A 27,563-nucleotide genomic window follows, 5' to 3' on the forward strand; every position below is an offset into this window, starting at 1 on the left:
TCTAGAGATAGGTGCGGGTCCCAGCGATGGGACCCGAATCTAACATTTATGACATATCCTGTGGATATATCATAAGTGTCATTCATGGGAAAACCGTTACAAATGCCGCGGTTGCTATTGACCGCGGCATTTAACTAGTTAGAGCAGCGTGTCAGCTGTAAAACACAGCTGACACCTGCAGTGTATGGAGCAGGCTCAGCGCGTGAATTCGCTCCAATCATCATCCCCTCCCGGGTACTTTGACGGCCGACTATAAAAAGATGCAGGGACTTTTTAGCAAGATTTATTCTTGGTAAAAACTGCGTCTTATAGTCCGAAAAATAAGGTCGTTTTGTAAAAACTAAGATATTGTCAAAAATTGCTGTTTTAAAAGGGGTTTTCTCGGATATTTAAAAGACTGGCTGCAGACAGGGGATGTACTAACAATATAATTATTATCTGGTAAATCCCCGACCTCTCCAGCACTGTCGCTCTGGTGCTTCCCGCCAGTCTGTTTACTTTTACAGGAAGGGATTTTTGCCCTGGTCCAGCCAATCACTGGCCTCATTGGTGATGCTGGCAAGAACAGCGCATCATTGCAGAGGCCAGTTTTGGGCTGCAGAGGTCACATGGAACGGGATGTGATCACGTCCTCTAAAAGTACACAGACTGGTGGAGACTACCAGAGAAAGGGGCGCTAAAGCGGCAGGGGATTTACCAGGTGAATATTACTTATTTTATCGTTTTAGCACATCGCCTGTCTGAAGCCTGTTTAAAATGTCCCAAACAACCCCTTTAAACGCATAACCGACTTTGAAGAATAAGCTGCCATATGTGTGTACATGAGGAATAACACTATATGCCATTATATGAGTGTATTCTGCATTACTTAGCAGTTTTTCCCTCTGCAGGCTCTATCACTAATTCTCAGTTGTCTCTGAGCTAGTAGGCAGAGCCTAACTGCTATCATGTCTTTAGAAGAGGAGAATCCTGCTCTCCTATCGATCACAGCATAGAGGAGATTATATAGCAGTAATGAGTAGTGTAGCTGAGAATCCATAACTGGGGTGACACAGAAATCTTACCAGCAGTGTGTTTCTCACTTGGATTCTGCTTCCCCCTCCTCTCTCCATAGACTTGTATAGGCAGGCAGTGTAGAGACACCCCCCCTCCCACACCTTCTGCAACCTGTCAATTCTGCTCTGTAACTAGGGACGGACTTTGCTTGACAACAGGGGGAGGATAGCAGATAACAGGAAGGGAGACACCTAGTGGCAGTAACTACACACAGAATTTGCATGGATAAAAACAGAATTTTAACAGTAAGTAAATTACAAAGTTGATACATATATATCAGGTATATTATTAGATTAGCATAAGTTGTTTGAAAAGTTAGTGTCCATTTAAGTATTTATCAAGAAAGGAAAAAATGTTCATGGATACAAAAGATCAAGAGTGTATGGCAAGTGCTAGTCAGACTAGAACTACTCAATATGATAAAAGGACGCAGTCATATAAAGCAAACATCTCCCAACATAATACCCATCACACCTTGACCTTAAGGAGCAGTCAAACACGTTGGGTTCCTTAACTGTAATCTAATGACACAGCTGCAATGAGCACACCAATGTCAGATGATAGATATGTGGAAAAACACTGCCTCGTACAAGAACGCTGATGAGGCAACCTATTTTTGCTGTGGGTCAGGATTGATGAATAGATTAGCCCATGGACCCATTCTGCCTTGTGTCAATGATACAGACTGATTGGAGATGGAACATTAAAAGGTGGTAAACATCCCTCTCACAAACCTTAGGTTCCCTGACGACAAACGCACAACATCTCAGTTTTACAGTTGATCCTACAGTATATCTATAAAGATTTGAACAAAAACGGTGTCTGAAGGTGTGTAATAAACGGCAACATTATTTCTTAAAATCCTTGTCTTACGTTTCATGCAGTTACGCTTCAGGCTTTGTAAGCTATACTGATCTTTATTGAAAGGTGGAGAAGTTAGCTACTTCCTTCATCGATGTAACCACTACATTCCTACCATTTTTATAAAACATTAGGGCAGATTTACTATACAAATTGAGCCAGAATTCTGGTGTAAATGACGTGAGCCACATTTATGAACTGTTTTAGACATGCTTGACAAGGTGATATGTCATAGAGAAAAGGGCGTGGTCTAGAAAATAGGGGGGGGGGGAGAGCTTAAAATGCAACACCAGGGGCCAAAAACGCACCATAATTTTGGAGCAATAAACTGGCGGAAACTAAGCCACCTAATAGATTGTATAAGAGGGGGGAAAAAAAAAAAAAAAAGTGTATAGCTAGGACGCACCCAATTTACAGCGTGCACCACGGTGATAAATTTGGCACATTTTCTGACTGCCTTGTCCATGTTTACATTGTGTAAAACTCACAAGAATATTAGTAAACCTGCCCCAGTGTTACCTTATAGAGCACTAAAGATGGTAAATGCTTTGGAGCTCTGTTTTTCTGGTACATCTCGAATTTACATGATACCAGATTATGTTTCACACGCATATATTTAATAAAACAGGTCTCTACACAGTGAGGGGTATAATAGAGCGAGGTGACTGATTGACTGCCAAGAGCAGCTCGGAAAGAGGGAGCAAGACCCTCTGGGTGAGCCAATATGGCTGAAAATAGCAGCTGTCAGACCGCTACGTCCTGGCCCAGAATATGAGGGCCTCCAGGTGAACAAAAGAAGGAAAGACTGCACATAAGGATATATTTAGAAGAAATTATTTGGGAAAAGCTTTTCTAACCTCTCAGAGGGTAATCTGATCCCGACTTTGGCACTTCATATACTTTTCATACACAGAGCAATAACAGGGCTAGGTGCATAAGCCATAAGACTACGTTTCACACTTTCAAGGGAACATGTAAATGCTGGGAATTTGGAACATTGTCATCAGTCCAGAAAGTAAAGGCCCTTGTACAACGGCCAATTATCAGGCAAACGAGCGTTCACAGAATCGTTCCCGATAAATGCCCTCTGTAAACAAGGCAACGATCAGCCGATGATCGAGAAAATGCTTGTTCATAGGCTGATTGTATGGTTTTAAAGGGGATATTAAATGGCCCGGCATGGACCGTGTACACGAGCACCGATCAATGGGACAGTTCGTTGATCGGCACTCGTTTGCTTCTTTCACACGGAGCTAGTACAGTTAGGTCCAGAATTATTTGGGCAGTGACACAATCTTCATGATTTGGGCTCCGCTAGCCACCACATTGGATTTGAAATGAAACAACTGAGATACAATTGAAGTTTAGACTTTCAGGTTTAATTCAAGGGGTTGAAAAAAAATTATCCTGTGAAACGTTTAGGAATTGCAACCATTTTTCTACACAGACTCCTCATTTCAGGGGCTCAAAAGTAATTGGACAAATTAACATCACCATAAATAAAATGGTGTGTTTTTTTTTTTTAATACTTTGTAGAGAAGCCTTTGCAGGCAATGACTGCCTTAAACAGGCTCTGTCACCAGATTATAAGTGCCGTATCTCCTACATAATCTGATTGGCGCTGTAATGTAGATAACAACAGTGGTTTTTATTTTGAAAAACGATCATTTTTGAGCAAGTTATGAGCTAGTTTAGATTTATGCTAATGAGTTTCTCAATGGACAACTGGGCGTGTTTTTACTTTTTACCAACTGTGTGTTGTACAGAGGAGTGTATGACGCTGACCAATCAGTGACCAATCAGTGTCCTACACTTCTCATTGTTCCAGCCCAGCATGATCCACAGCACAGTGTGATTGTGCAGTGAAAGAAGTAAACACGCCCAGTTGTCCATTAGAAAGGCTCATTTGCATAAATATAAAATTGCTCATAACTTGGCCAAAAATGATCGTTTAAAAAAAACAAAAAACGTTACTGTTCTCTACATTGCAGCGCCGATCACATGCAATAGGAGATAGGGATTTGATAATCTGGTGATAGAGCCTCTTTAAGTCTGGATCCCAGGGACATCACAAAGGAGGAAACCCAGCGTTTGGTGATGCTTTGCCCGGCCTTTACTGCAGCGTCTTCAGTTGTTGCTTGTTTGTGGGTCTTTCTGCCTTAAAGAGGCTCTGTCACCACATTATAAGTGCCCTATCTTCTACATAATGTGATCGGCGCTGTAATGTAGATAACAGTGGCTTTTATTTAGAAAAACAATCATTTTTGAGCAAGTTATGAACACTTTTAGATTTATGCTAATTCGTTTCTTAATAGACAACTGGGCGTTTACCTTTTTACAAACTGGCCGTTGTAAAGAGAAGTGTGTGACACTGACCAATCAGTGTCATACACTTCTCTCCATTCATTTTTAGCTGTTCTCGCAGCACAGAGTGATCTCGCGAGATCATGCTGTGCCGTCACATACTCCCACATTAACTTTACTGAAGTGTCCTGAGAGTGAATAGACATTGCCTCCAGCCAGGGCGAAATGTCTATTCACACTCCCAACACTTTGGTAACGTTTCTGTGGGACTTAATTACAGCACAGTGTGGTCTCGCGAGATCACACTGTGAATGACAGCATAGCGTGATCTTGCGAGATCACGCTGTGCTGTGTAAGTTCCACAAAAACTTTACCGAAGTGTCTGGAGTGTGAATACCACAAAACGAAGAGATTCCACAGCACTGGACGGCAACTGGGTGCACGCCTCAATTGGACCTGGTCCTGCTTGAGAAAGGTCCTGTTGGACAAACATTGCACGGGGGAATAAATTGCTGATACTTTTTGGAAGTGCTGCCTCTGTCCATTTTTTGTCTGTCTGGAGTGTGAATAGACATCGCATCCTGGCTGGAGGCAATGTCTATTCACTCTCAAGACACTTCAGTAAAGTTAATGTGGGAGTATGTGACTGCACAGCGTGATCTCCCGAGATCACACTGTGCGGAGTGCAAATGGACATGAATGGCGAGAAGTATATGACGCTGATTGGTCAGCGTCATACACTCCTCTTTGCAACGCCCACTTGGTCAAAAGTTTAAAAACACCCAGTTGGGCATTAAGAAAATAATTAGCATAAATCTAAAATTGCTCATAACTTCCTCAAAAATGATCGTTTTTCAAAATAAAACCACTGTTCTCAACATTACAGCGCCGATCAGATTATGTAGGAGATTGGGTTCTTATAATCTGGTGACAGAGCCTCTTTAACTGCCCTAAACTACTATAGCCAGTATATAGGGGTCTAGACCCAGATTCAGAATATTTACATCTTTCATGTCTACTCCCCTGCCACAATCCCGCAATCTGTGTGCGCTGAAGTCCCTACATAAAAGTCCTCTCAGATTTTCGGGGGAAATTGCGGAGGAATGCGTGGGGGGGGGGGGGGAGTAAAAATATTAAAACTTCATAATTGTATTCAGCATCTTTAAGACTATTTGACCATTATAGCAGTTTAAGTGGGTAAGAAATTCGGGCAGATTCCCTTTCACAATTCAAGCAAGAGTGAAATCCCTTCTCGCAAGAGTTTATGATTTGTATAATGGTCCTGCCATCTGTTGTGCAAAATTGGGGGAAGAAGCATAAATCTGCAATCACCCAGCCAGTATCTGTGCAGACACAGATATGAAGTGCATTAGGGTGGAAGGATCGCGAGAGATATCGCTGAATGAAAAGATAACAGGTTCTCCGAAATAATGCAAACGGAGTGTTAAATAGTAGGTGTCAAATTAGGGATGGCTATAGGCCTCCATAAAAAGATGTGTTTTCAGGCCAGGCATAAACCTGCTGATGTTAGGAATTAATCGGATTGCCTGGGGCATTGCATTCCAGAGGACTGGGGCAACAAAAGAAAATCCTAGAGACGTGAGTGGGAGGTTCGGATTATGGAGGATGTTAGTCTTTGATCATTGGCAGAACGTAGAGGACGGGTAAGGTGGTAGACAGAGATAAAGGAAGAGATGTAAAGGCTAGCAGAACTGTGGAGAGCTTTGTGGACGAGATTTACAAGTTTGAACTTTAAAGTGAATGAGCAACCAGTGCAGTGACTGGCATAGGAGGAACCATGCAAGAACACAGCGCTACAGCTCCTGGGCTGGCTATAGTGAGGCAGTCATTTTTTTTTTTATTCTTATCATTGGAACATTGTGTAAAAATAAAAACACTAAAATGTTGTAAATTCAGCAACTGGTAAACTGCGAAAAAAAAACAAACAAAAAAAACAAACAATCCGTCTAACCCTTCTAAACTGCGGCAAAAAACGGCCGAAACTGCCTCCCATTATTTCTAATGGGAGGTGGAGGCGTTTTTTCCCGTGCCTAGAAAAAAAAAGCTCACGGGAAAAATGGTAGGTGGAGGCGTTTTCCGCCTCAAAAACCCAAGGGGACGGAAAAAATGCCGCGAATGGCTGACGTGTTTTATGTCAAAAACTGCTCACGGTTTTTCCCTTTGCCTGTTGAAGAAATAGGTAAAAAAAACGAGACAAAAAAACAAGAGCAGATTTTTCCAGGCAAAATTTTCTGCCTGCAAAAAACTCTGTGTAAACATATTTTCTAACCCATAGTAAGAATTGTTGAGTCACCATAAACACTACTGTAAAAAAACAGAAGGTACTTTTTACACCTGCCGATAAGCAGCCGGTGCAGCGAGCGCCAATTAACGAGGCACCGATGATCAGGGCTCGCTTGCTCCTGTCACACGGAGCTATGGATGGGCACGAGCGGTCGTTACTCCGGTCGCTCGTCCCCATCCATTATAATCATGTCGGCAGCGCGTCTCCAGGTTTTACTTTTTTAAAACAATACGACCAGCAGATGATCGAGTGTTTGCTTGGTTATCTGCTGATCGTTCCCGTTTACACAGGGCAATCATCGGCAATGAGCGTTATATAAACGCTCGTCTGCCCGATAATCGTCCTGTGTAGAACCCCCTTAATTCCACCATCACAATCAACTTTGCATATGGTCTTGATGAAAAAAAAAAATCCTTCTTCTGGACCACCACGGTAGGATTACAGGTTGTCTTTTTCTAACTTTATCAACTATGCGCGGCTCTTTTCAGATCACGTTTTAACCTTATGTTTTGCATATTCACCGGAAAAAGTGTCTACCACGTTTTTCTATGCAGTGACAACCCGCAAAAAAAAAAAAAAAAAAATACACTTTAACATGGGATCTTACGGGCAACATTCGATACTGTATGCCTATACAGTGGCATATGTCAGAGCAGTCAGTCAGACGTATACCTCAGGCAATACTCCCGAACCTATACCCCTAAAGGCAGCCTCACGTGAACAGTGCCTTACTATGTTTTGTGTATACAGCTCCTATGCCGAACTCCATGGTCACAAATTACAAAAAAAAAAAATGTTGTGCCCGCGGTCGCTGACCGCCGGCATGTTCTACTTACAGCTCTCCACTGACTCCTGTAGGGTGCGCGCGCACCAATGCAAAGTTCCCTAGCCAATCCCTATACACCCTGGACTTTAAAAAGGGCTCTGCCCTTCCTCTCCTTGCCTGAACATTGTTGCGTCTGCCCATGTTAGTCGTTGCAAATGGTCCCTTAATTGTATCCTGTATCCAGTGTTCCCGTATCCCGTAATAGTGTTTGTTCCAGTGCGAAATCTAGTATCGAAGTTGAGTGTCGTCTGCCATGCCGAGTGTCTTCTGCATCTGCTACCCAGGTACTTTTGTCCTAAAGACTATCGTTGACTGGCCAGCTAAACTAAAACTTGTAGTGTCTGATCCTGCCATCATACTCTCTTCCATCTGTCCCATTCTTCTTGTTAACCCACACACATGTTAAGGACGTTAGGCTTGACTTACACATGCAGAATTTTAAACCAAGTTCAGGAATGGATGCAAAACAGAGAAGACATCAATATTTCCTTCATACTCCTTATTTTTGGATCTACTCCTGGCCTTAGCTAAAAAAAACAAAAACAAAACTGCATGTGTGATTCCAGGTTACAGCTGCTTTAGTCCAACACGTCCAACCCTAAGGTCATCGCATCAGAGTGGAGCTGAAGATAGTGGACTGAAGCATGTTAAGTGTTAAAGGCATTAGTTGTTGACTAAGAAGCCGTCCTCTATATCCTGATCTACTGATTGCCTGTCAAAGCCATAGAACGACTGTATATTAGCATGAATGCTTCCTCTTGGGTGTATCAGCTGATATATCTCTGCCTCTATGGTCAGGTAAAATAAAACAGGAACTGTGATGAGGACAGTTCACATACACTACAGCAGGGGGTGCAAATGAACCCAATCATGGTGTGCAAATGTGCCAATATGGGGCTACATTAAGGCAAATCATGTATATTAGTAAGTATATGTGCCAGCTGCCCTTACCACAGTCATCCCACTGGCATTGAGTAATACATAAAGGGCTTACATAACAAACTATGGGTCTCATTCAGTGCTGCTGGTGGCCAAGAGAGGATAGTGGTGAATGAGCATAAGCACATTAGCGTATGTGGCATGTGTTTTAATGCCTCCCGATCAGCACGAGTGGGGTGGGTGGTACTGATGGGTATAAAGTGAGTGCAATTGCACCCACACTTAACACTGGTAGGATATTTAAATAGATGCCCTAACCTAAGAGGGTCTGTTATAGTGACAGAGGCAAATGTAGCAGAGCCGAATTTATCATTTCATTCTTTGAGGCGGTCATTTGCGCATGGTGATCACATTTACCTGCTGAAGTCCTATGTAAGCCACACATCATAATGGCTTGCATAAAACAAACTCAGCTCTGCTACATCTGTAAGCTTATCATTACAAACTGTTCGATACGTCCACACAACATCGCTGCATATGCATTTTACAAAGCAGAAAATGCAGTGACCTACATACAGATGAGCCAAAATATGAATAATTCAGGTAAAAGGGAGATTATCGAAACCGCAGAATAAAGAGCAAAAATGGTCTGGGAAGGAAGACTTTAGGAGTGCAGCAGTTTCTCTTGTTTTTTCAAGTGTAAGTGTGAAAATTTAGTCTCTTTACCAGGGTATATGCCCTAGTTATTGATGTTGGCATAAGCTGGAAAGGAAAGAATTACCGTATTTACATGGAGCATTGTTCATGAGTGACGGACATCATTGGCAAGTGAGAGGTACTACTAAGCAGAGCCTAAATGCCCACTTATCCATTTATTAGCACCTAAGCCTCGGGCATGCAGAAGGAAAGATGGCAACATTGGCAGGATTATTGTTCATGGATTTCTGAAAACTAATGTATGCAAAAAAAGCAGTGCGAAGGATAACTGAATACATTTACCATTCGCACAATGGCAGCTCCAGATCACCTACAGGAAAGGGCTTACTTATGGAGTTCAAGTGGATTCTCAGACAGCTGAAGATGAAAAGCTTGAAAGCAATTCAAGAAATGTAATCCATCAAGCCAAGCGTAACTTGCCAGTAGAGCGACATCACTTGTAGTGTTATTTCTCATCTAGATGGTCCTAGAGGACATGTGACTGGAAGGACAACCAGAGTTCATAGGAGTTTAGTGAGCTTGAATTAGTTCTCCGCATTTATCAGATGAAATGTTGGCTTGATTCATTTTAATACACTACTTCAATAAAATAAAATAAAAAATTCCCTGGAGAACTAGAGTCTTGCCACACATGATGCCAATGAGAAAAAAAAAAAAAAGTACCAGGGCATGTTGTGGTTTTAAAAACAAAACAAACACAACCCCACACAATACCCCAGAGACCATGCATCTTATTACCACTTTGAATACAAATGATTTAAAACAGTAAGGATTCCACACATTAAGGGTATGTGCACACGATAACTGCAATTACGTCTGAAAATACGGAGCTGTTTGTTATCAAAGGGAAACAGCCCCTGATTTTCAGACGTTTTTTGAGCAACTCGCGTTTTTCGCTGTGTTTTTGGAGTTGTTTTCATAGGAGTCTATGAGAAAACGGCTCCAAAAACGTCCAAAGAAGTGTCCTACACTTCTTTGACGAGGCAGTCATTTTACGCGTCGTCGTTTGACAGCTGTCAAACGACGACGCGTAAATTACAGGTCGTCGGCACAGTACGTCGGCAAACCCATTCAAATGAATGGGCATTTGTTTGCCGACTTATCGGAGCCGTAGTTTCAGGCGTAAATCGAGGCATAATACGCCTCATTTACGCCTGAAAATAGGTCGTGTGAACCCAGCCTTACAGTACAATGCATATCGATGTGTTTTTTTTAGCGCAGAATTCAGGCCCTTCCGCTGACGTCCGGTCGCGGATTAATATTGTGAATTTCACGTTTTGCAATACAAAGGGTGAAATCCACAGCGGATGTTTTCCGTCACTTCTGGACTTCCGTAACATCTACTTACTTCAAAGTGGGAACAGGGCCTAAATCCAAGTACTAAGCTAATGGAGATGATATATATATATATATATATATATATCTATCAATTCCAGAATCACTGTTTTTTAGTCATTACCCCTCCCAAAACAGAATAATAAAAAAAAAAAAAAAGGATCGAAAAGTTGCATGTACCCAAAATTATACCACTAAAAACTACAGCCTGTCCCGCAAAAAACAAGCCCTCACACAGCTTTGACGGAAAAATAAAAAAAAGTTATGGCTCTCAGAATATGGCGACAAAAATTTGAAACCATCCACTGAGCATTCATTTCTAATAATAATAATATTAAAAAAAAACCTGGGGTTAAAATGCTCACTACACCCCTTAAAAAATGTCTTGAGGGGTGCAGTTTCCAAAATTGGGGCCACTACTTAAGGGTTTGCTTTACTATTTGACCCCAGAGCCCTGCAATCGTGGGCCAATGCTGCAAAAATCACCAAAATAGGCCTCAAATGCGCATTGTGCTCTTTCACTCCTGGGCCCCGTCATATGTCCAGGCAAATGATAAATGCCTTGAGGGGTGTAGTTTACAAAATGGGGTCACTTCTCTGGGGTTTACACTCTACTCTGGTATTCTTTAGGAACTCTGCAAATGTGACATGGTGCCTGTACACCAGTCCAGCAAAATCTTCGCTCTAAAAGCCAAACGGCGCTCCTTCCATTTTGAGCTCTGCCATGTGCCTTAGGCCTCATTTACACGAGCGTAATATATGCGCGTGCGACGCGCGTGCTTTTCACGCGTGTCGTACGCACCTATATTACTCTATGGGGCAGTGCAGACAATGCGTGAATTTTGCGCAGCGCGAGTGCGTTGCGTAAAACTCACGACATGTTCTATAATCGTGCGTTTTTCGCGCTTCACGCACCCATTGAAGTCAATGGGTGCGTGAAAACCACGAAGGTCGCACGGAAGCACTTTCGTGCGAACTGCATGATTCGGGCAAGAGCTGTGAAACTGAATGTAAACAGAAAAGAACCACGTGCTTTTCTGTTTACAAACATCCGAACGGAGTGTCTAAGGCCTCATGCACACGACCGTGTTTTTTCCCACCCGTAAATACTGGCGTAAATACGGGTCCGGTGTCACACGTATTCGACTCGTTTTGCACCAGTATTTACGGACCCGTGCCCGTAAATATGGGTCCGGTGTCACCCGTATTCCACCCGTATTTACGGGCACGTTTTTGGCGGCAAAATAGCACTGCACTAATCGGCAGCCCCTTCTCTCTAGCAGTGCAGGATAGAGAGAAGGGACAGCCCTTTCTGTAATAAAAGTTAAAGAAATTCATACTTACCCGGCCGTTGTCTTGGTGACGCGTCCCTCTCTTCACATCCAGCCCGACATCCCTGGATGACGCGGCAGTCCATGTGACCGCTGCAGCCTGTGATTGACCTGTGATTGGCTGCAGCGGTCACATGGGCTGAAACGTCATCCAGGGACGGCCAGGACGTCGGGCCGAATGTCGAGAGGGACGCGTCACCAAGGCAACGGCCGGGAGACCGGACTGGAGGAAGCAGGAAGTTCTCGGTAAGTATGAACGTCTTTTATTTTTATTTTTTACAGGTTGCTCTTTATTCTGATCGGTAGTCACTGTCCAGGGTGCTGAAAGAGTTACTGCCGATCAGTTAACTCTTTCAGCTCCCTGGACAGTGACTATTTACTGACGTCGCTTAGCAACGCTGCCGTAATGACGGGTGCACACATGTAGCCACCCATCATTACGGGAGCTCCATAGACTTCTATGGACTGTCCGTGCCGTTATTACGGCCTGAAATAGGACATGTTCTATCTTTTTTAACGGCACGGGCACCTTCCCGTAAGAAAACGGGAAGGTACCCGTGGCCAATAGAAGTCTATGAGCCCGTTATTACGGGTCGTAATTACGACCCGTAATAACGGGAGTTTTTACGGTCGTGTGCATGAGGCCTTAGAGATGAGCGAACCGAACTTCACCGGGTTCGGCCGAACTCGTTTTGACCGAACCCGGCAGGAGACAGTCACTGTCCAGGGTGCTGAAAGAGTTAAACTGGTTCAGCACCCTGGACAGTGACTTCCGATCCCAATATACGTGAACGTGTAAAAAAAAAAGAAGTTCTGACTTACCGATAACTCCCGGCTTCTTCCTCCAGTCTGACCTCCCGGGATGACAATTCAGTCCAAGTGACAGCTGCAGCCAATCACAAGCCAAGCACAGGCTGCAGCGGTCACATGGACTGCCGCGTCATCCAGGGAGGTGGGGCCAGATGTCAAGAGAGGCGCGTCACCAAGGACGCGTCACCAAGGCAACGGCCGGGAAGTTCTCGGTAAGTACGAACCTCTTTTTTTTTTTAAACAGGTTACTCGATATGGTGATCGAAATTCACTGTCGAGGGTGCTGAAAGAGTTACTGCCGATCAGTTAACTCTTTCAGCACCCTGGACAGTGACTGACGTCGACTAGCCTCATCTCTATGATGGCGGCTGCGCGAAAATCACGCAGCCGCGCATCATACACTGATGACACACGGAGCTGTCAAGTGCCTTTTGCGCACGCAAAACGATGCGTTTTTTTGCATGCGCAAAACGCACACGCTCGTGTAAATCAGGCCTAAACAGCAGTTTAGAGCCACACATGGTGTATTGCCGTACTCGGGAGAAATTGGGTAACAAATTGTGTGTTGTTTTTTCTCCTGTTACCCCTTGTGGAGATAACAAAATTGGGAGCAAAACTACATATTTTTGGGGAATTATTTTTTTTTTTTTCATTTTTACTGCCTAATTCTAATACAATCTATGAAACGCCTGTGGAATTAAAATGCTTACTACACCCCTAGAGGATTACCCTGAGGGGTATAGTTTCCAAAATAGAGTCACTTCTCAGTGGTTTCTACTGTACTGGTACCTCAGGGCCTCTGCAAATGCGACATGGTGCCAAAAAAAACAATTCAAGCAAAATCTGCATGCCAAGTAGCACTCCTGCCATTCTGAGCCCTGCCGTGTGTCCAAACACCTGTTTAAAACCACATATGGAGTATTGCCGTACTTGGGAGAAATTGCTTTACAATTGTTGGGGTGCTTTTTCTCCTTTATTCCTTGTGAAAATTTAAAAAATTCAAAATTTTCGTGGAAAGAATGTCGATTTTCATTTTTACTGTTTAATTCCAATAAATTCAGCAAAAAATACAGTGGGGTTAAAATGCTCACTATACCGCTAGAAATATTCCATGAGGGGTGTACTTTCCCAAATGGGGTCACTTTTGCTGTGTTTTAACTGTTTTGTCCCCTCAGGGGCTTTGCAAATGTGACATGGCGCCTAATCCAGCAAAACTTGAGCTCCAAAAGTCAAATGGCCCACTTGGTCCAAAGTAAAAACACGCCCACTTGGGCATTAAGCAACTCATTAGCATAAATCTAAAATCGCTAATAAAGTGGTGAAAACAGATCATTTTTTTTAATAAAAAGCACTGCTGTCACCTACATTATAGCACCGATCTCTGTATTTAGGAGATAGGGCACTTATAAAGTGGTGACAGAGCCTCTTTAACTAGTAACTATTGTGTGGTATTACTATTTGTCTTACAAGCAAATACATTAAAATTTAGAAAAATGCTAATTTTTGAAAATTCTCTCAGAATTTTGGTGTTTTTCACAAATAAACACTAAATATAAAAAAGACCAAATTTTACCACTAACATAAAGTACTTTGTGTCATGAGAAACCAATCTCAGAATCGCTTGGATACATAAAAGTATTCCAAAGTTATTACCGCATAAAGTGACACGTCAGATTTGAAAAAAAATTGGCTGTGTCCTTAAAGGGTTCAAGTGGTTTTGTACAACTTTGTAATTTGTTTTTATTTTAAAAAGGTTTTACTTTTTTTAGATACAGCTTCTATGTATCCTGGATACATAGGAGCTGTATCTTGCAATGAAACCTGCTGCCACCGAAGTGTTCAGTCCCGCTGACGAGACAGATTCGGGTTACAGAGCAAGATACAGCTTCTATGTATCCAGGACACATAGAAGCTGTATCTCAAAATAATTTTATTTTTTTTATAAAAACAAAAATGACAAAGTTGCACAAAACCCTGTTTGTTTGTTTTTTTTTTTTTTAACTAAAACAAACTTCTTTAAAAGCTCTCCATAGCCTCTAAAGGCATTGTCCCACAATGGACATTTCTCACCTATCCACAGGATTGCTGGAACTCCCACCGACCACTGGAATAGGGACCCGAGCCCCCCCCCCTTCCCTTCATTGCAGGACCACAGAGAGGAAAAGTTTCAATTTAGCAGTGGTCGCGCATGTGCCCTGCCACGCCATTCAATGTCCATGAGCTGACGGAGATAGCCAAGCTTATCAGCCCTATATTTCAAAAGTAAAAATATAGGCCAAGTTTAGTCAATATTTTTATACACTGATATTTTTATGCCAACCGGCAGAATGCAGGTTCATCTGCTGATTGCTGCCCTGTGCACACATGGCAATTATCAACAACGAACGTTCTATGAATGATAGTTTGCCGGATAATTTCACAGTGTAAAACCCCCTTTATTGGTAACATGGTTCCTCTTGGCTGTATGGGAGATGTTCAATATGGATGACATGTCGTCATGCTGGAAGCAATATACCAGAGCCAAGGATCAATGGAGCCGTCTAGGGGGGGGGGGGGGGCAGGAGCAGAGTTTGAAAATCTAGTTTTTAATATATATGTCGTTTTCAACCTATATGTTAGAGGTAATGAGTTAGGTAGTTATGAAAACAAAGACAGGCCTGGGGTCAAGGCGGTTTTAAGATGGCCATAAACTTGAGATAAACGGCTAAACAATTGATCAGTCAACAGCTCTCTTCCCCAACTCCACCATAAACATGCCCATTTAGTTATGAGATTAGGAGTAAATTAAATCAAACCTGTCAGATGCCCGTTTGCCCAGAGGACAGTCTGATCACCATAGACATTTAAGGGTCAATGGGTCCTGCTTTATACTTTGTAAGGCTCTAATCTAAGATTTTTGACTGCATGACTAGTGTAGTCTGCAGTACTATTATTATTGGGGGATAAAAAACAAAAACTAGACAACCCTATTAAAAAGGGGTTATCCGGAATATGATTTTTTTATTAGTATTAGGCGCTAGAAATTAAATAAATAGAACAAAAAAAAAAACAGTATTTTTCTATCTTCGCTCCTACGGCACTCCCAAAGGGTGTTTACATGCACGTAGAATGTAACTGCTGCAGCCAGAGGGCTCACTTAATGCCAGAAATACAACATATGGCCTACGGGCATGTAAGCAACCACTGGGACAGCGCTGGACCGCCGGGGGCAAGAAAAGGTAAGTATTGCTTTTTTGCTTTATCTATTTTATATCCAGCCCCTAATAAAACATTTTCACATTCCAGATAACCCCTTTAAAGACAAAACGGCTTTAGCCCAGATGCCACGGCACTGTTATAAATGGAAACCATTAAGTTAGTGTGAACAGAGTCTGACCTAAATCTCTTCCGTTTCTCAACAAAACCAGGTCACATTATTCCAATCAAAATGTCACCGCTCTTTATTTAGAACGAGGCGGTCCATATAAAACAATGGTGCTAGGTTTAGCTTAAATGTTTGGCATTCCTAAAGCTTACTATCAATAACTTGGGTGTTTCCAGACCAACAGGAAGCAGATACATTAGGCAGGCCCTACTGGTTACCCTTGTCTGGAGCCAATTACAGGTTACTCATTAGGACTAATTATAGATGTAGCCCCACCTTGGCAATCATATTTCAATATACGAATTTTACAAATAAATTTTTTCAATAGTCTACCATTTTTTATATATGGTTTCCTGTCCAGCAAGGGTGCCTTTCATGGTTTCTAACCCATTGCCTATGGTTACAGCCACGCCGTAGTCCAGCAGCGGTGGCCACGCTTGTGCCGTTCTGCTTTATTCTGCAGGGAGCATAGGTGACAGACCATGCACAGTAACTCCCTGCCTGGCCACCTCCTGCAGCTTTATTGAAGTCTATAGTATGGTTCCCAGGCAGGCTCTGTGCCCTGGAGCCTTTTTTTTTTAAAATAGCATTCCCACAAATGGTCCGGATCTTTGAAACCTGAAGCGGCGAAAATGAAGGCAGGAAAGTCATAAATAGAGGTATTAAAATGGATTTGAGCCGACCGAAAGGCTTAGTTTTGATTGTACATTACCGCTGTCTACCGTGAAAAACGTGCGGCCAATCACAATCTGTTTGAAAGCCCCACCCACCAGATGCGGCAGTGGTTTGCGTGCGGATGCCACTATGTGGGACCGTACTCTTAGGTGTGCAGACAACTTTCTATTACCCGATCACGAAAATGGTAGATTGGTAACAGAACATTTAGATAATTGTAATTTCAGCATTACAGACCTTTTATAAAAAAATAAAATCAGACTCTTTAGAGCTGCCGGGAACAGCGCCCCTGGTGTTAGCCTAGAATCCTTTATTAAAATTCAAGCTGCTGTTTATGGCAACGTGTAGTCTGTCAATGGATAGCAGCCTATGATCACCAACTATCGCCCACTCTCTTATGACACTGGCCGGTGCAGATGCTCAGTCTGCAGAAACGTCTGTTGGCTGCAGTAGAGGGAGAGTAATAGCTCCCGGTTCTCTCCTACTCAAAGGACGAGCTCTTAGGCTGGGTTCACACGACCATGTTACGTCCGTAATGTACGGAACGTATTTCGGCCGGAAGACCCGGACCGAACACAGTGCAGGGAGCCGGGCTCCTAGCATCATAGTGATGTACGATGCTAGGAGTCACTGCCTCTGCGTGGAACTACTGTCCCGTACTGTAATCATGATTACAGTACGGGACAGTTGTCCTGCAGCGAGGCAGGGACTCCTAGCATCGTACATCACTATGATGCTAGGAGCCCGGCTCCCTGCACTGTGTTCGGTCCGGGTCTTCCGGCCGAAATACGTTCCGTACATTACGGACGTAACATGGTCGTGTGAACCCAGCCTTACTGACAACTCCTGTTCTTAGAGCAGCCTCCTAAGGTTCCTCTGACCCGGAGTTTTAACACTTTGATAGCCGTGGTCCGTGACCACAGCATGATCGAATGGGGACCTCTCAGTCAGTCAGCCCTGGGGACCTACTAGAGATAAACCCAGGTCTGTCTGTTCAGTATAAGGCTATGTTCACACAGAGTTTTTTGCAGGAGGAAAATTCCTCCTGCAAAAACTGCTCCAGACGGTTTTTGCACAGTGGTTTGACAAAAACTCGTCAAAACACTCGTCGAGGTGTTTTTTTCTACCCTTTCTGACTGATTGAAATGGGGTTTTGGAGGCGGAAACCGCCTCAAGATGGGTCATGTCGCTTCTTTTTACCGCGACACGTTTTTTTTTACTTGCGGTAAAAAAACTCTTCCAACTCCCATTGAAATCAATGGGAGGCATTTTCGGGCGTTTTTTGACGAGTTTTGCAGAGCGGTTTCCGCGCCAAAAAACTAGTAAAAAAAAACTCTGTGTGAATAGGGCCTAATAAGGCTGGGTTCACACGACCTATTTTCAGACGTAAACGAGGCGTATTATGCCTCGTTTTACGTCTGAAAATACAGCTACAATACGTCGGCAAACATGTGCCCATTCATTTGAATGGGTTTGCCGACGTACTGTGCCGACGACCTGTCATTTACGCTCATTAGTGCAGCGCTGGCCGCATCTCATAATTTTGACAACACGCACTTGTCAGGACTCAGGAGCGCGGTAATGGCTGTACACGGCCGCAGCCCCGCTCTCATACATTCATGTGTTACTATACTGAGCTGTGCGGCAACACGGCTAAGTATCGAAATACATGAAATAATGGTATCGAACCGTTTGGAGATGCACAGCATCGAAACAGTTCCAAAGTTTCGATGCATCGTGCATCCCTACTTCAGTAAACTTTCTGTTAGGGAACATTAGGGTCCTTTTACGCCGGCCAATGTGGGCCATAGCAATGAGCGCCGTTTAACGAGACAGTTCATTGATTGACGCTCATTTCCGCCTTTCACATGGAGTAATGATCAGTAACGTATGGGGACGATTGTTCATCCCCATACATTTCCATCACGTCGGAAGCACATCTCAACATTTTCTGCTGCATGAACTGTACGACCAGCTGATGAACGAGCGTTTACTCGTTCATTGGCTGATCAAGCCCTGTTTACACAGAACAATGATCAGGAACGAGCATTCATATGAATGCTCTTTTGCCCGATCATTGGCCAATGTAAAAGGGCCTTTAGTGTAGCCCTGACTGCAGCCTTTGTCATAGTGACACAGGGTATAATGCAGTAGCATACAGGAGTATGTGAATACATAAGTATAAAATAAAGTTGCAAAATAGTAATCCCTTTATGGGCTTAAAGAGGCTCTGTCACCACATTATAAGTGGCCTATCTTGTAAATAATGTGATTGGCGCTGTAATGTAGATAACAGCAGTGGTTTTTAATGAGAAAAACGATCATTTTTGACGGAGTTATGACCTATTTTAGCTTTATGCTAATGAGTTTCTCAATGGACAACTGGGCGTTTTACTTTTTGACCAAGTGGGTGTTGTACAGAGAAGTGTATGACGCTGACCAATCAGTGACCAATCAGCGTCATACACTCCTCCCCATTCATTTACACAGCACATAGTGATCTTACTAGATCACTATGTGCAACCACATACACACACATTAACGTTACTGAAGTGTCCGGAGATTTCATATACATTACCTCCAGCCAGGACGCGATGTCTATTCAGAATCCGGACACCTCGCTAACATTTGTGTGAGATTTACAGCAAGGCAAGCGTAATCTCACGAGATTACGCTGTAAACTGTCATTTAAAACGAGATTACGCTTGCCTTGCTGTAAATCTCACACAAACGTTACCGAAGTGTCAGGATTCTGAATAGACATCCCGTCCTGGCTGGAGGTAATGTATATTCACTGTCAGGACACTGCAGTAACGTTAATGTGTGTGAATGTGGCTGCACATAGTGATCTAGTAAGGTTACTATGTGCTGTGTAAATGAATGGGGAGAAGTGTATGACGCTGATTGGTCAGCGTCATACACTTCTCTCCACAACGCCCACTTGGTCAAAAAGTAAAACACGCCCAGTTGTCCATTAGAAAGTCATTAGCATAAATCTAAAATAGGTCATAACTCGGTCAAAAATGATCGTTTTTTTAAATAAAAAACACTACTGTAATCAATATAACAGCGGCGATCAAATTATGTATGAGATAGGCCACTTATAATGTGGTGACAGGGCCTCTTTAAAAATACATATAATTAAGAAAAAAAAAAAAGGGTAAAATGGAGAATCTCTAGTAACAAGTACATTTTATTGTGCATACATTACATAAAAACGACACATATTAGGCATCTACACGACTGTAATAACCTGAGGAAATCATTTAACAGATTGGTTTTTAGTGTGAAACGTAAATACAAAAAAAAAAAAAAACTGCCGAAATTTTTTTTCCCCATTATTTACACCGCAAAAATAAATAAATTCTATAAAGCCTCTTTTAAGAGCCACGCACAACACCGTAATTTCCATCCATAATTACGGATCAAATTGTGGACCAATTTATTTCTATAGACCACGGACACCCCTCCGTATATTTAGGTACGTGTGTCTGACCCGTAGAAATGATCTGCAAAATATATCACATGACCTATTCTTGTCTGCAATTACGGCACGGACTCGCCCATAGAAGTAGGGATGCACGATGAATCGAAACTTCTATACGGTTTCGATACCTTGCACCCTCAAACGGTTCAATACCGTTATTTCATGTATTTCGATACTAAGCTATGCGGCCGTGCAGCTTAGAATTGTAACACATGAATGTATGAGAGCGGGGCTGCGGCTTCGTGATACAGCCATTACTAATGAGCGGCAGCACTGAAGGCAGAGAATATTGCGGGCGCACTGCAAAACACCCCTCATGCTCATTAGTGCAGCGCCGGCCGCATAACCTCATGCTGACCGCACGCACACTTAGGGTATGTTCACACGACCTATTTTCAGACGTAATTCAGGCGTTTTACGCCTCGAATTACGCCTGAAAAGACGGCTCCATTACGTCTGCAAACATCTGCCCATTGCTTGCAATGGGTCTTACGATGTTCTGTTCAGACGAGGTGTTATTTTACGAGTCGCTGTCAAAAGACGGCGCGTAAAATGACGGCTCGTCAAAAGAAGTGCAGGACACTTCTTGGGACGTTTTTGGAGCCGTTTTTCCATAGACTATTGAAAACTGCTCCAAAAACGGCCGTAAAAAAACGCTCTGAAAAAAGCTGCGAAAAACGTCTGAAAGTCAAGAGATGTTTGCCCTTGAAAACAGCTCCGTATTTTCAGAATTTTTTGTTAAGCGTGTGAACATACCCTTATTGTCAGGAGCGGGGCAATGGTTGTATTACACAGCCGCAGCCCTGCTCTAATGGCAGAGATCAGAGAAACCTCTCAACTCCGCCGTTACTCCCCTGAATGCTGCGATCAAAGCTGACCGTGGAATTCAAGGGGAGAAGGGGGAATCCCGATGACAGGATTGAGGGACATGCCATATATGGGCAGACAGCCCATGGTCCATTGAAGGACCCCAGGGCTGTCTTACCATATTTCCTGTTCGGGCATACTTGCGTATGTCCTAACAACTGCCTGTGTACTATCCGTACACAGGCTAACGTACTGGCACATAGAAACCATATTTTTCAGACTATAAGAAGAAGAAGTTTTTAGCAACAATAAACCTTGCTAAAAAGTCCCTGCATCTTATAGTCGGCAGTCAAGGGACCTGGCATCACCGGGCCCCCTGACCGCTTCTTACTTAACCCCTTCCCGACCCACGATGTGCCGGCACATCATGGAGCGGGATGATGATTGGAGCGGGCTCACGTGCTAAGCCCGCTCCATACACTGCAGGTGTCAGCAGCTGACACGCTGCTCTAACGGCCAGGAACAGCGATGGTGCTGTTCCTGGCCGTTTAACTAGTTCAATAGTTACCGTGGCATTTATAGGGTTTTCCCATGAAAGACATTTATGACCTATCCACAGGATTGGTCATAAAGGTCAGATAGATGCGGGTCCCACCTCTGGTACCCACACCTATCTCTAGGACGGGGCCCCCTTAGCCTCGTTCTATCTTACCCGACTCCGCGGTCTCCCAGTCACTTCCTGGTTAGATGGTCGGGAGTTAGGGTATGTTCACACGCTAGCTGTCATTTACGGCTGAAATGACAGCCTGTTTTCAGAAGAAAACAGCTGCCTCGTTTCAGCCGTAAAAGCTCCTCCTCGCATTATGCGAGGCGTCTGTGACGCTCGTATATCTTGAGCTGCTCTTCATTGAGTTCAATGAAGAACGGCTCAAATTACGTTGCAAAGAATTGTCCTGCACTTCTTTGCCGAGGAAGTCAATTTACGCGTCGTCGTTTGACAGCTGTCAAACGACGACGCGTAAATGACAGGTCGTCTGCACAGTACGTCGGCAAACCCATTCAAATGAATGGGCAGATGTTTGCCGACGTATTGTAGCCCTATTTTCAGGCGTAAAACGAGGCATAATACGCCTAGTTTACGCCTGAAAATAGGTCGTGTGAACCCAGGCTTACAGAAACAGTGCTGGGGGGGTTTATAAAACAGGCCTGGTCATTAAAGGGTGGGGGGTTTATAAAACTTGCCTGGTCACTAAGAGGGGGTTATAAGACAGGTCTGGTCACTAAGGGGGGGTTATAAAACAGGCCGGGTCACTAAGGGGGGGGGGGTTATAAAACAGGCCTTGTGACTAAGTGGGTTATAAAACATCACAACTACACAATGTCACGACTGTAACGAATATTCCATCAGATTCTGAGTCCATAGTTGTGATCTGGTGTGTAACATCCTCTCCTCCATACACAGACTACATGTATTATGTACACACCCCCAGCCCCCCATTCATGGGCATATCCCAGCCCCTACCACACAATGCTAAACATAGAGCAGCAGGTGCCACACCGACCTGAGGGAAGGTTCTCTGGCTCTGCATGTTGGCTTCTCCTCTCCGCCGTTGCCTATATCGCTGTATTCCTCCTCAGTCCAGGATTTTCCCTGTCAGCACTTCCGCCTTCTCTACGCTGCTCCGGTCAGCCCTGTGTCTCCACGCTGGCAGCGCTGACGTTACCAAGCAGCGCCTGTGCACGTCCACAGCGCCTACTACTGGGAGCGCATGAACGCGCAGAATAATCGAATGCAGAGACAGTATGTCCTCTAACAGCCACTGTACCGCAACTGTCACCTAAAAGGCGGAACATCAGGGACGGAGTCGATGACTGTTTCGTTTCATTCTTTCGGAAATAAAGATCAGTTAGGAATGGTAACCACCTCCTCAAATAACATATTATTATATATGGAAATAAACCACACAGGTGTCCAACACCAAAAGGTATATAAATCAACAGTTATAGAAAACCAGTTACACGGGTTTGCTAGCAAAAGGAATGCAGTGGTCTGTTAATATATATAAATGCCGCACATACATGCCCCCAAACAGTATAATGCCCCCCATACATGCCCCCACAGTTTAATGCTCCCTATAGCTGCCCCACGCAGTATAATGCCCCCCATACATGCCCGCACACAGTATAATGCCCCCCATAGCTGCCCCACACAGTATAATGCCCCCCATACATGCCCCCACACAGTATAATGCCCCCCATACATGCCCCCACAGTTTAATGCTCCCTATAGCTGCCCCACGCAGTATAATGCCCCCCATACATGCCCGCACACAGTATAATGCCCCCCATACATGCCCCCACACAGTATAATGCCCCCCATAGCTGCCCCACACAGTATAATGCCCCCCATACATGCCCCCACACAGTATAATGCCCCCCATAGCTGCCCCACACAGTATAATGCCCCCCATAGCTGCCCCCACAGTATAATGCCCCCCATAGCTGCCCCCACAGTATAATGCCCCCCATACATGCCCCCACACAGTATAATGCCCCCATTTCTCCCCCCCACAGTATAATGCCCCCCATACATGCCCCCACACAGTATAATGCCCCCCATACATGCCCCCACACAGTATAATGCCCCCATAGCTGCCCCCACAGTATAATGCCCCCCCATACATGCCCCCCATACATGCCCCCACACAGTATAATGCCCCCATTTCTCCCCCACACAGTATAATGCCCCCCATAGCTGCCCCACACAGTATAATGCCCCCCATAGCTGCCCCACACAGTATAATGCTCCCTATAGCTGCCCCCACACAGTATAATGCCCCCATAGCTGCCCCCACACAGTATAATGCCCCCCATAGCTGCCCCACACAGTATAATGCTCCCTATAGCTCCCCCACACAGTATAATGCCCACCATAGCTGCCCCCACACAGTATAATGCCCCCCATAGCTGCCCCACACAGTATAATACCCCCCATAGCTGCCCCACACAGTATAATGCCCCCCATAGCTGCCCCACACAGTATAATACCCCCCATAGCTGCCCCACACAGTATAATACCCCCCATAGCTGCCCCACACAGTATAATGCTCCCTATAGCTGCCCCCACACAGTATAATGCCCCCATTTCTCCCCCACACAGTATAATGCCCCCCATAGCGGCCCCCACACAGTATAATGCTCCCATTTCTCCCCCACACAGTATAATGCCCCCCATAGCTGCCCCCACACAGTATAATGCTCCCTATAGCTGCCCCCACACAGTATAATGCCCCCATTTCTCCCCCACACAGTATAATGCCCCCCATAGCTGCCCCCACACAGTATAATGCTCTCTATAGCTTCCCCACACAGTATAATGCTCCCTATAGCTTCCCCACACAGTATAATGCTCCCTATAGCTGCCCCACACAGTATAATGCTCCCTATAGCTGCCCCACACAGTATAATGCTCCCTATAGCTGCCCCACACAGTATAATGCTCCCTATAGCTGCCCCCACACAGTATAATGCCCCCATTTCTCCCCCACACAGTATAATGCCCCCCATAGCTGCCCCCACACAGTATAATGCTCCCTATAGCGGCCCCCACACAGTATAATGCTCCCTATAGCGGCCCCCACACAGTATAATGCTCCCTATAGCGGCCCCCACACAGTATAATGCTCTCTATAGCTTCCCCACACAGTATAATGCTCCCTATAGCTTCCCCACACAGTATAATGCTCCCTATAGCTGCCCCACACAGTATAATGCTCCCTATAGCTGCCCCACACAGTATAATGCTCCCTATAGCTGCCCCACACAGTATAATGCTCCCTATAGCTGCCCCCACACAGTATAATGCTCCCTATAGCTGCCCCCACACAGTATAATGCTCCCTATAGCTCCCCCACACAGTATAATGCTCCCTATAGCTCCCCCACACAGTATAATGCTCCCTATAGCTGCCTCCACAGTATAATGCTCCCTATAGCTGCCTCCACAGTATAATGCTCCCTATAGCTGCCTCCACAGTATAATGTTCCCATAGCTCCCCCACACAGTATAATGCCTCCCATAGCTGCCCCCACAGTATAATGCCTCCCATAGCTGCCCCCACAGTATAATCCTCCCATAGCTGCCCCCACACAGTATAATGCTCCCTATAGCTGCCCCACACAGTATAATGCTCCCTATAGCTGCCCCCACACAGTATAATGCCCCCCATAGCTGCCTCCACAGTATAATGCTCCCATAGCTCCCCCACACAGTATAATGCTCCCTATAGCTGCCCCCACACAGTATAATGCTCCCTATAGCTGCCCCCACACAGTATAATGCTCCCTATAGCTGCCCCACACATTATAATGCTCCCTATAGCTGCCCCCACACAGTATAATGCCCCCCATAGCTGCCTCCACAGTATAATGCTCCCTATAGCTCCCCCACACAGTATAATCCTCCCATAGCTGCCCCCACACAGTATAATGCTCCCTATAGCTGCCCCCACACAGTATAATGCTCCCTATAGCTGCCCCACACAGTATAATGCTCCCTATAGCTGCCCCCACACAGTATAATGCCCCCATAGCTGCCTCCACAGTATAATGCTCCCTATAGCTGCCCCCACACAGTATAATGCCCCCCATAGCTGCCCCCACAGTATAATGCTCCCTATAGCTGCCCCACACAGTATAATGCTCCCTATAGCTGCCCCCACACAGTATAATGCCCCCCATAGCTGCCCCCACAGTATAATGCTCCCATAGCTCCCCCACACAGTATAATGCCCCCCATAGCTGCCCTACACAGTATAATGCTCGCTATAGCTGCCCCCACACAGTATTGCCCCCCATAGCTGCCCCCACAGTATAATGCCCCCACACAGTATAATTCTCCCTATAGCTCCCCCACACAGTATAATGCCCCCCATACATGCCCCCACACAGTATAATGCCCCCCATAGCTGCCCTACACAGTATAATGCTCCCTATAGCTGCCCCCACAGTATAATGCTCCCTATAGCTGCCTCCACAGTATAATGCTCCCATAGCTCCCCCACACAGTATAATGCCTCCCATAGCTGCCCCCACAGTATAATGCCTCCCATAGCTGCCCCCACAGTATAATCCTCCCATAGCTGCCCCCACACAGTATAATGCTCCCTATAGCTGCCCCCACACAGTATAATGCTCCCTATAGCTGCCCCACACAGTATAATGCTCCCTATAGCTGCCCCCACACAGTATAATGCCCCCCATAGCTGCCTCCACAGTATAATGCTCCCATAGCTCCCCCACACAGTATAATGCTCCCTATAGCTACCCCCACACAGTATAATGCTCCCTATAGCTGCCCCACACAGTATAATGCTCCCTATAGCTGCCCCCACACAGTATAATGCCCCCCATAGCTGCCTCCACAGTATAATGCTCCCTATAGCTCCCCCACACAGTATAATCCTCCCATAGCTGCCCCCAACAGTATAATGCTCCCTATAGCTGCCCCCACACAGTATAATGCTCCCTATAGCTGCCCCACACAGTATAATGCTCCCTATAGCTGCCCCCACACAGTATAATGCCCCCCATAGCTGCCTCCACAGTATAATGCTCCCTATAGCTGCCCCCACACAGTATAATGCCCCCCATAGCTGCCCCCACAGTATAATGCTCACTTAGCTGCCCCCACACAGTATAATGCCCCCCATAGCTGCCCTACACAGTATAATGCTCGCTATAGCTGCCCCCACACAGTATAATGCCCCCATAGCTCCCCCACACAGTATAATGCCCCCCATAGCTGCCCCACACAGTATAATGCTCCCTATAGCTGCCCCCACACAGTATTGCCCCCCATAGCTGCCCCCACAGTATAATGCCCCCACACAGTATAATTCTCCCTATAGCTCCCCCACACAGTATAATGCCCCCATAGCTCCCCCACACAGTATAATGCCCCCATAGCTCCCCCACACAGTATAATGCCCCCATAGCTCCCCCACACAGTATAATGCTCCCTATAGGGCTGAGGAGGGAGGTCAATGTAGAAAAAAAAGGGGTAGCCAGGTTAGAGAGGGGTCAGATTATATTGGTGGGGGGGAGAAACAGAATGTGGGGAGAGGACTAGGCAACAAGATAAGGAGATCCTTTCGTTACAAAACGGCAGTGTAAATAAAAATGCCCAAATAATGTCAAATCACATTTCTGATAATAAAAGTGAAAAACTGAAAGGCAAGTTAAAGTGAATATTCACAAATGCCAGAAGTCTAGCAAGCAAAATGGGGGAGCTGGAGGCCTTGGTACTAGAGGAACATATAGATATAGTTGGTGTTGCTGACACATGGCTGGACTCTTCACATGACTGGGCTGTAAATCTACAGGGTTTTACACTGTTTCGGAAAGACAGGACAAATAGGAAAGGTGGTGGTGTATGTCTGTATGTGAGAAGCGATATGAAGGCTCTTGTGAAAGAGACAATAGTGGGTGAAGATTGTGAGGAGGTTGAAACCTTGTGGGTGGAATTACAAAGGGAGGTAAACACTGAAAAAATTACTTTTGGTGTAATCTATAGACCCCCCAATATAACTGAGGAGATGGAAGGTCAGCTATATAAACAGATGGAGCGGGCTGCACAGGCGGGTACTGTAGTGATAATGGGAGATTTTAATTTCCGGGATATTAATTGGTGTCATGGTTTGGCTTCAACTGCAAAGGAGAGACATTTCCTCAACCTGTTGCAGGAAAATTTTATGGGCCAGTTTGTGGAAGACCCGACTAGAGGTGAAGCTCTGTTGGATCTTGTCA

The 27,563-nt window shown here is 44.9% G+C and overlaps 1 protein-coding gene and 1 long non-coding RNA gene across 4 annotated transcripts in view; one reads left to right on the top strand and one right to left on the bottom strand.

Moving 5' to 3' along the window:
* PDXDC1 (pyridoxal dependent decarboxylase domain containing 1) overlaps nucleotides 1-22,517 on the bottom strand; it is a 76,376-nt gene extending 53,859 nt beyond the window's left edge. For all 3 annotated transcript variants that reach the window (XM_075830145.1, XM_075830144.1, XM_075830143.1), the window contains exon 1: nucleotides 22,320-22,517. In XM_075830145.1, coding sequence (XP_075686260.1) covers nucleotides 22,320-22,346 — 27 coding nt within the window. In that variant the 5' untranslated portion in view covers nucleotides 22,347-22,517. The remainder of the gene's footprint in view (nucleotides 1-22,319) is intronic.
* LOC142655681 (uncharacterized) overlaps nucleotides 22,186-27,563 on the top strand; it is a 48,363-nt gene continuing 42,985 nt past the window's right edge. The window contains exon 1 of the long non-coding RNA XR_012849531.1: nucleotides 22,186-22,673. This is a non-coding gene — a long non-coding RNA (uncharacterized LOC142655681). The remainder of the gene's footprint in view (nucleotides 22,674-27,563) is intronic.

This window comes from Rhinoderma darwinii, chromosome 6, assembly GCF_050947455.1.
Source record: "Rhinoderma darwinii isolate aRhiDar2 chromosome 6, aRhiDar2.hap1, whole genome shotgun sequence".
Taxonomy (NCBI): domain Eukaryota; kingdom Metazoa; phylum Chordata; class Amphibia; order Anura; family Rhinodermatidae; genus Rhinoderma; species Rhinoderma darwinii.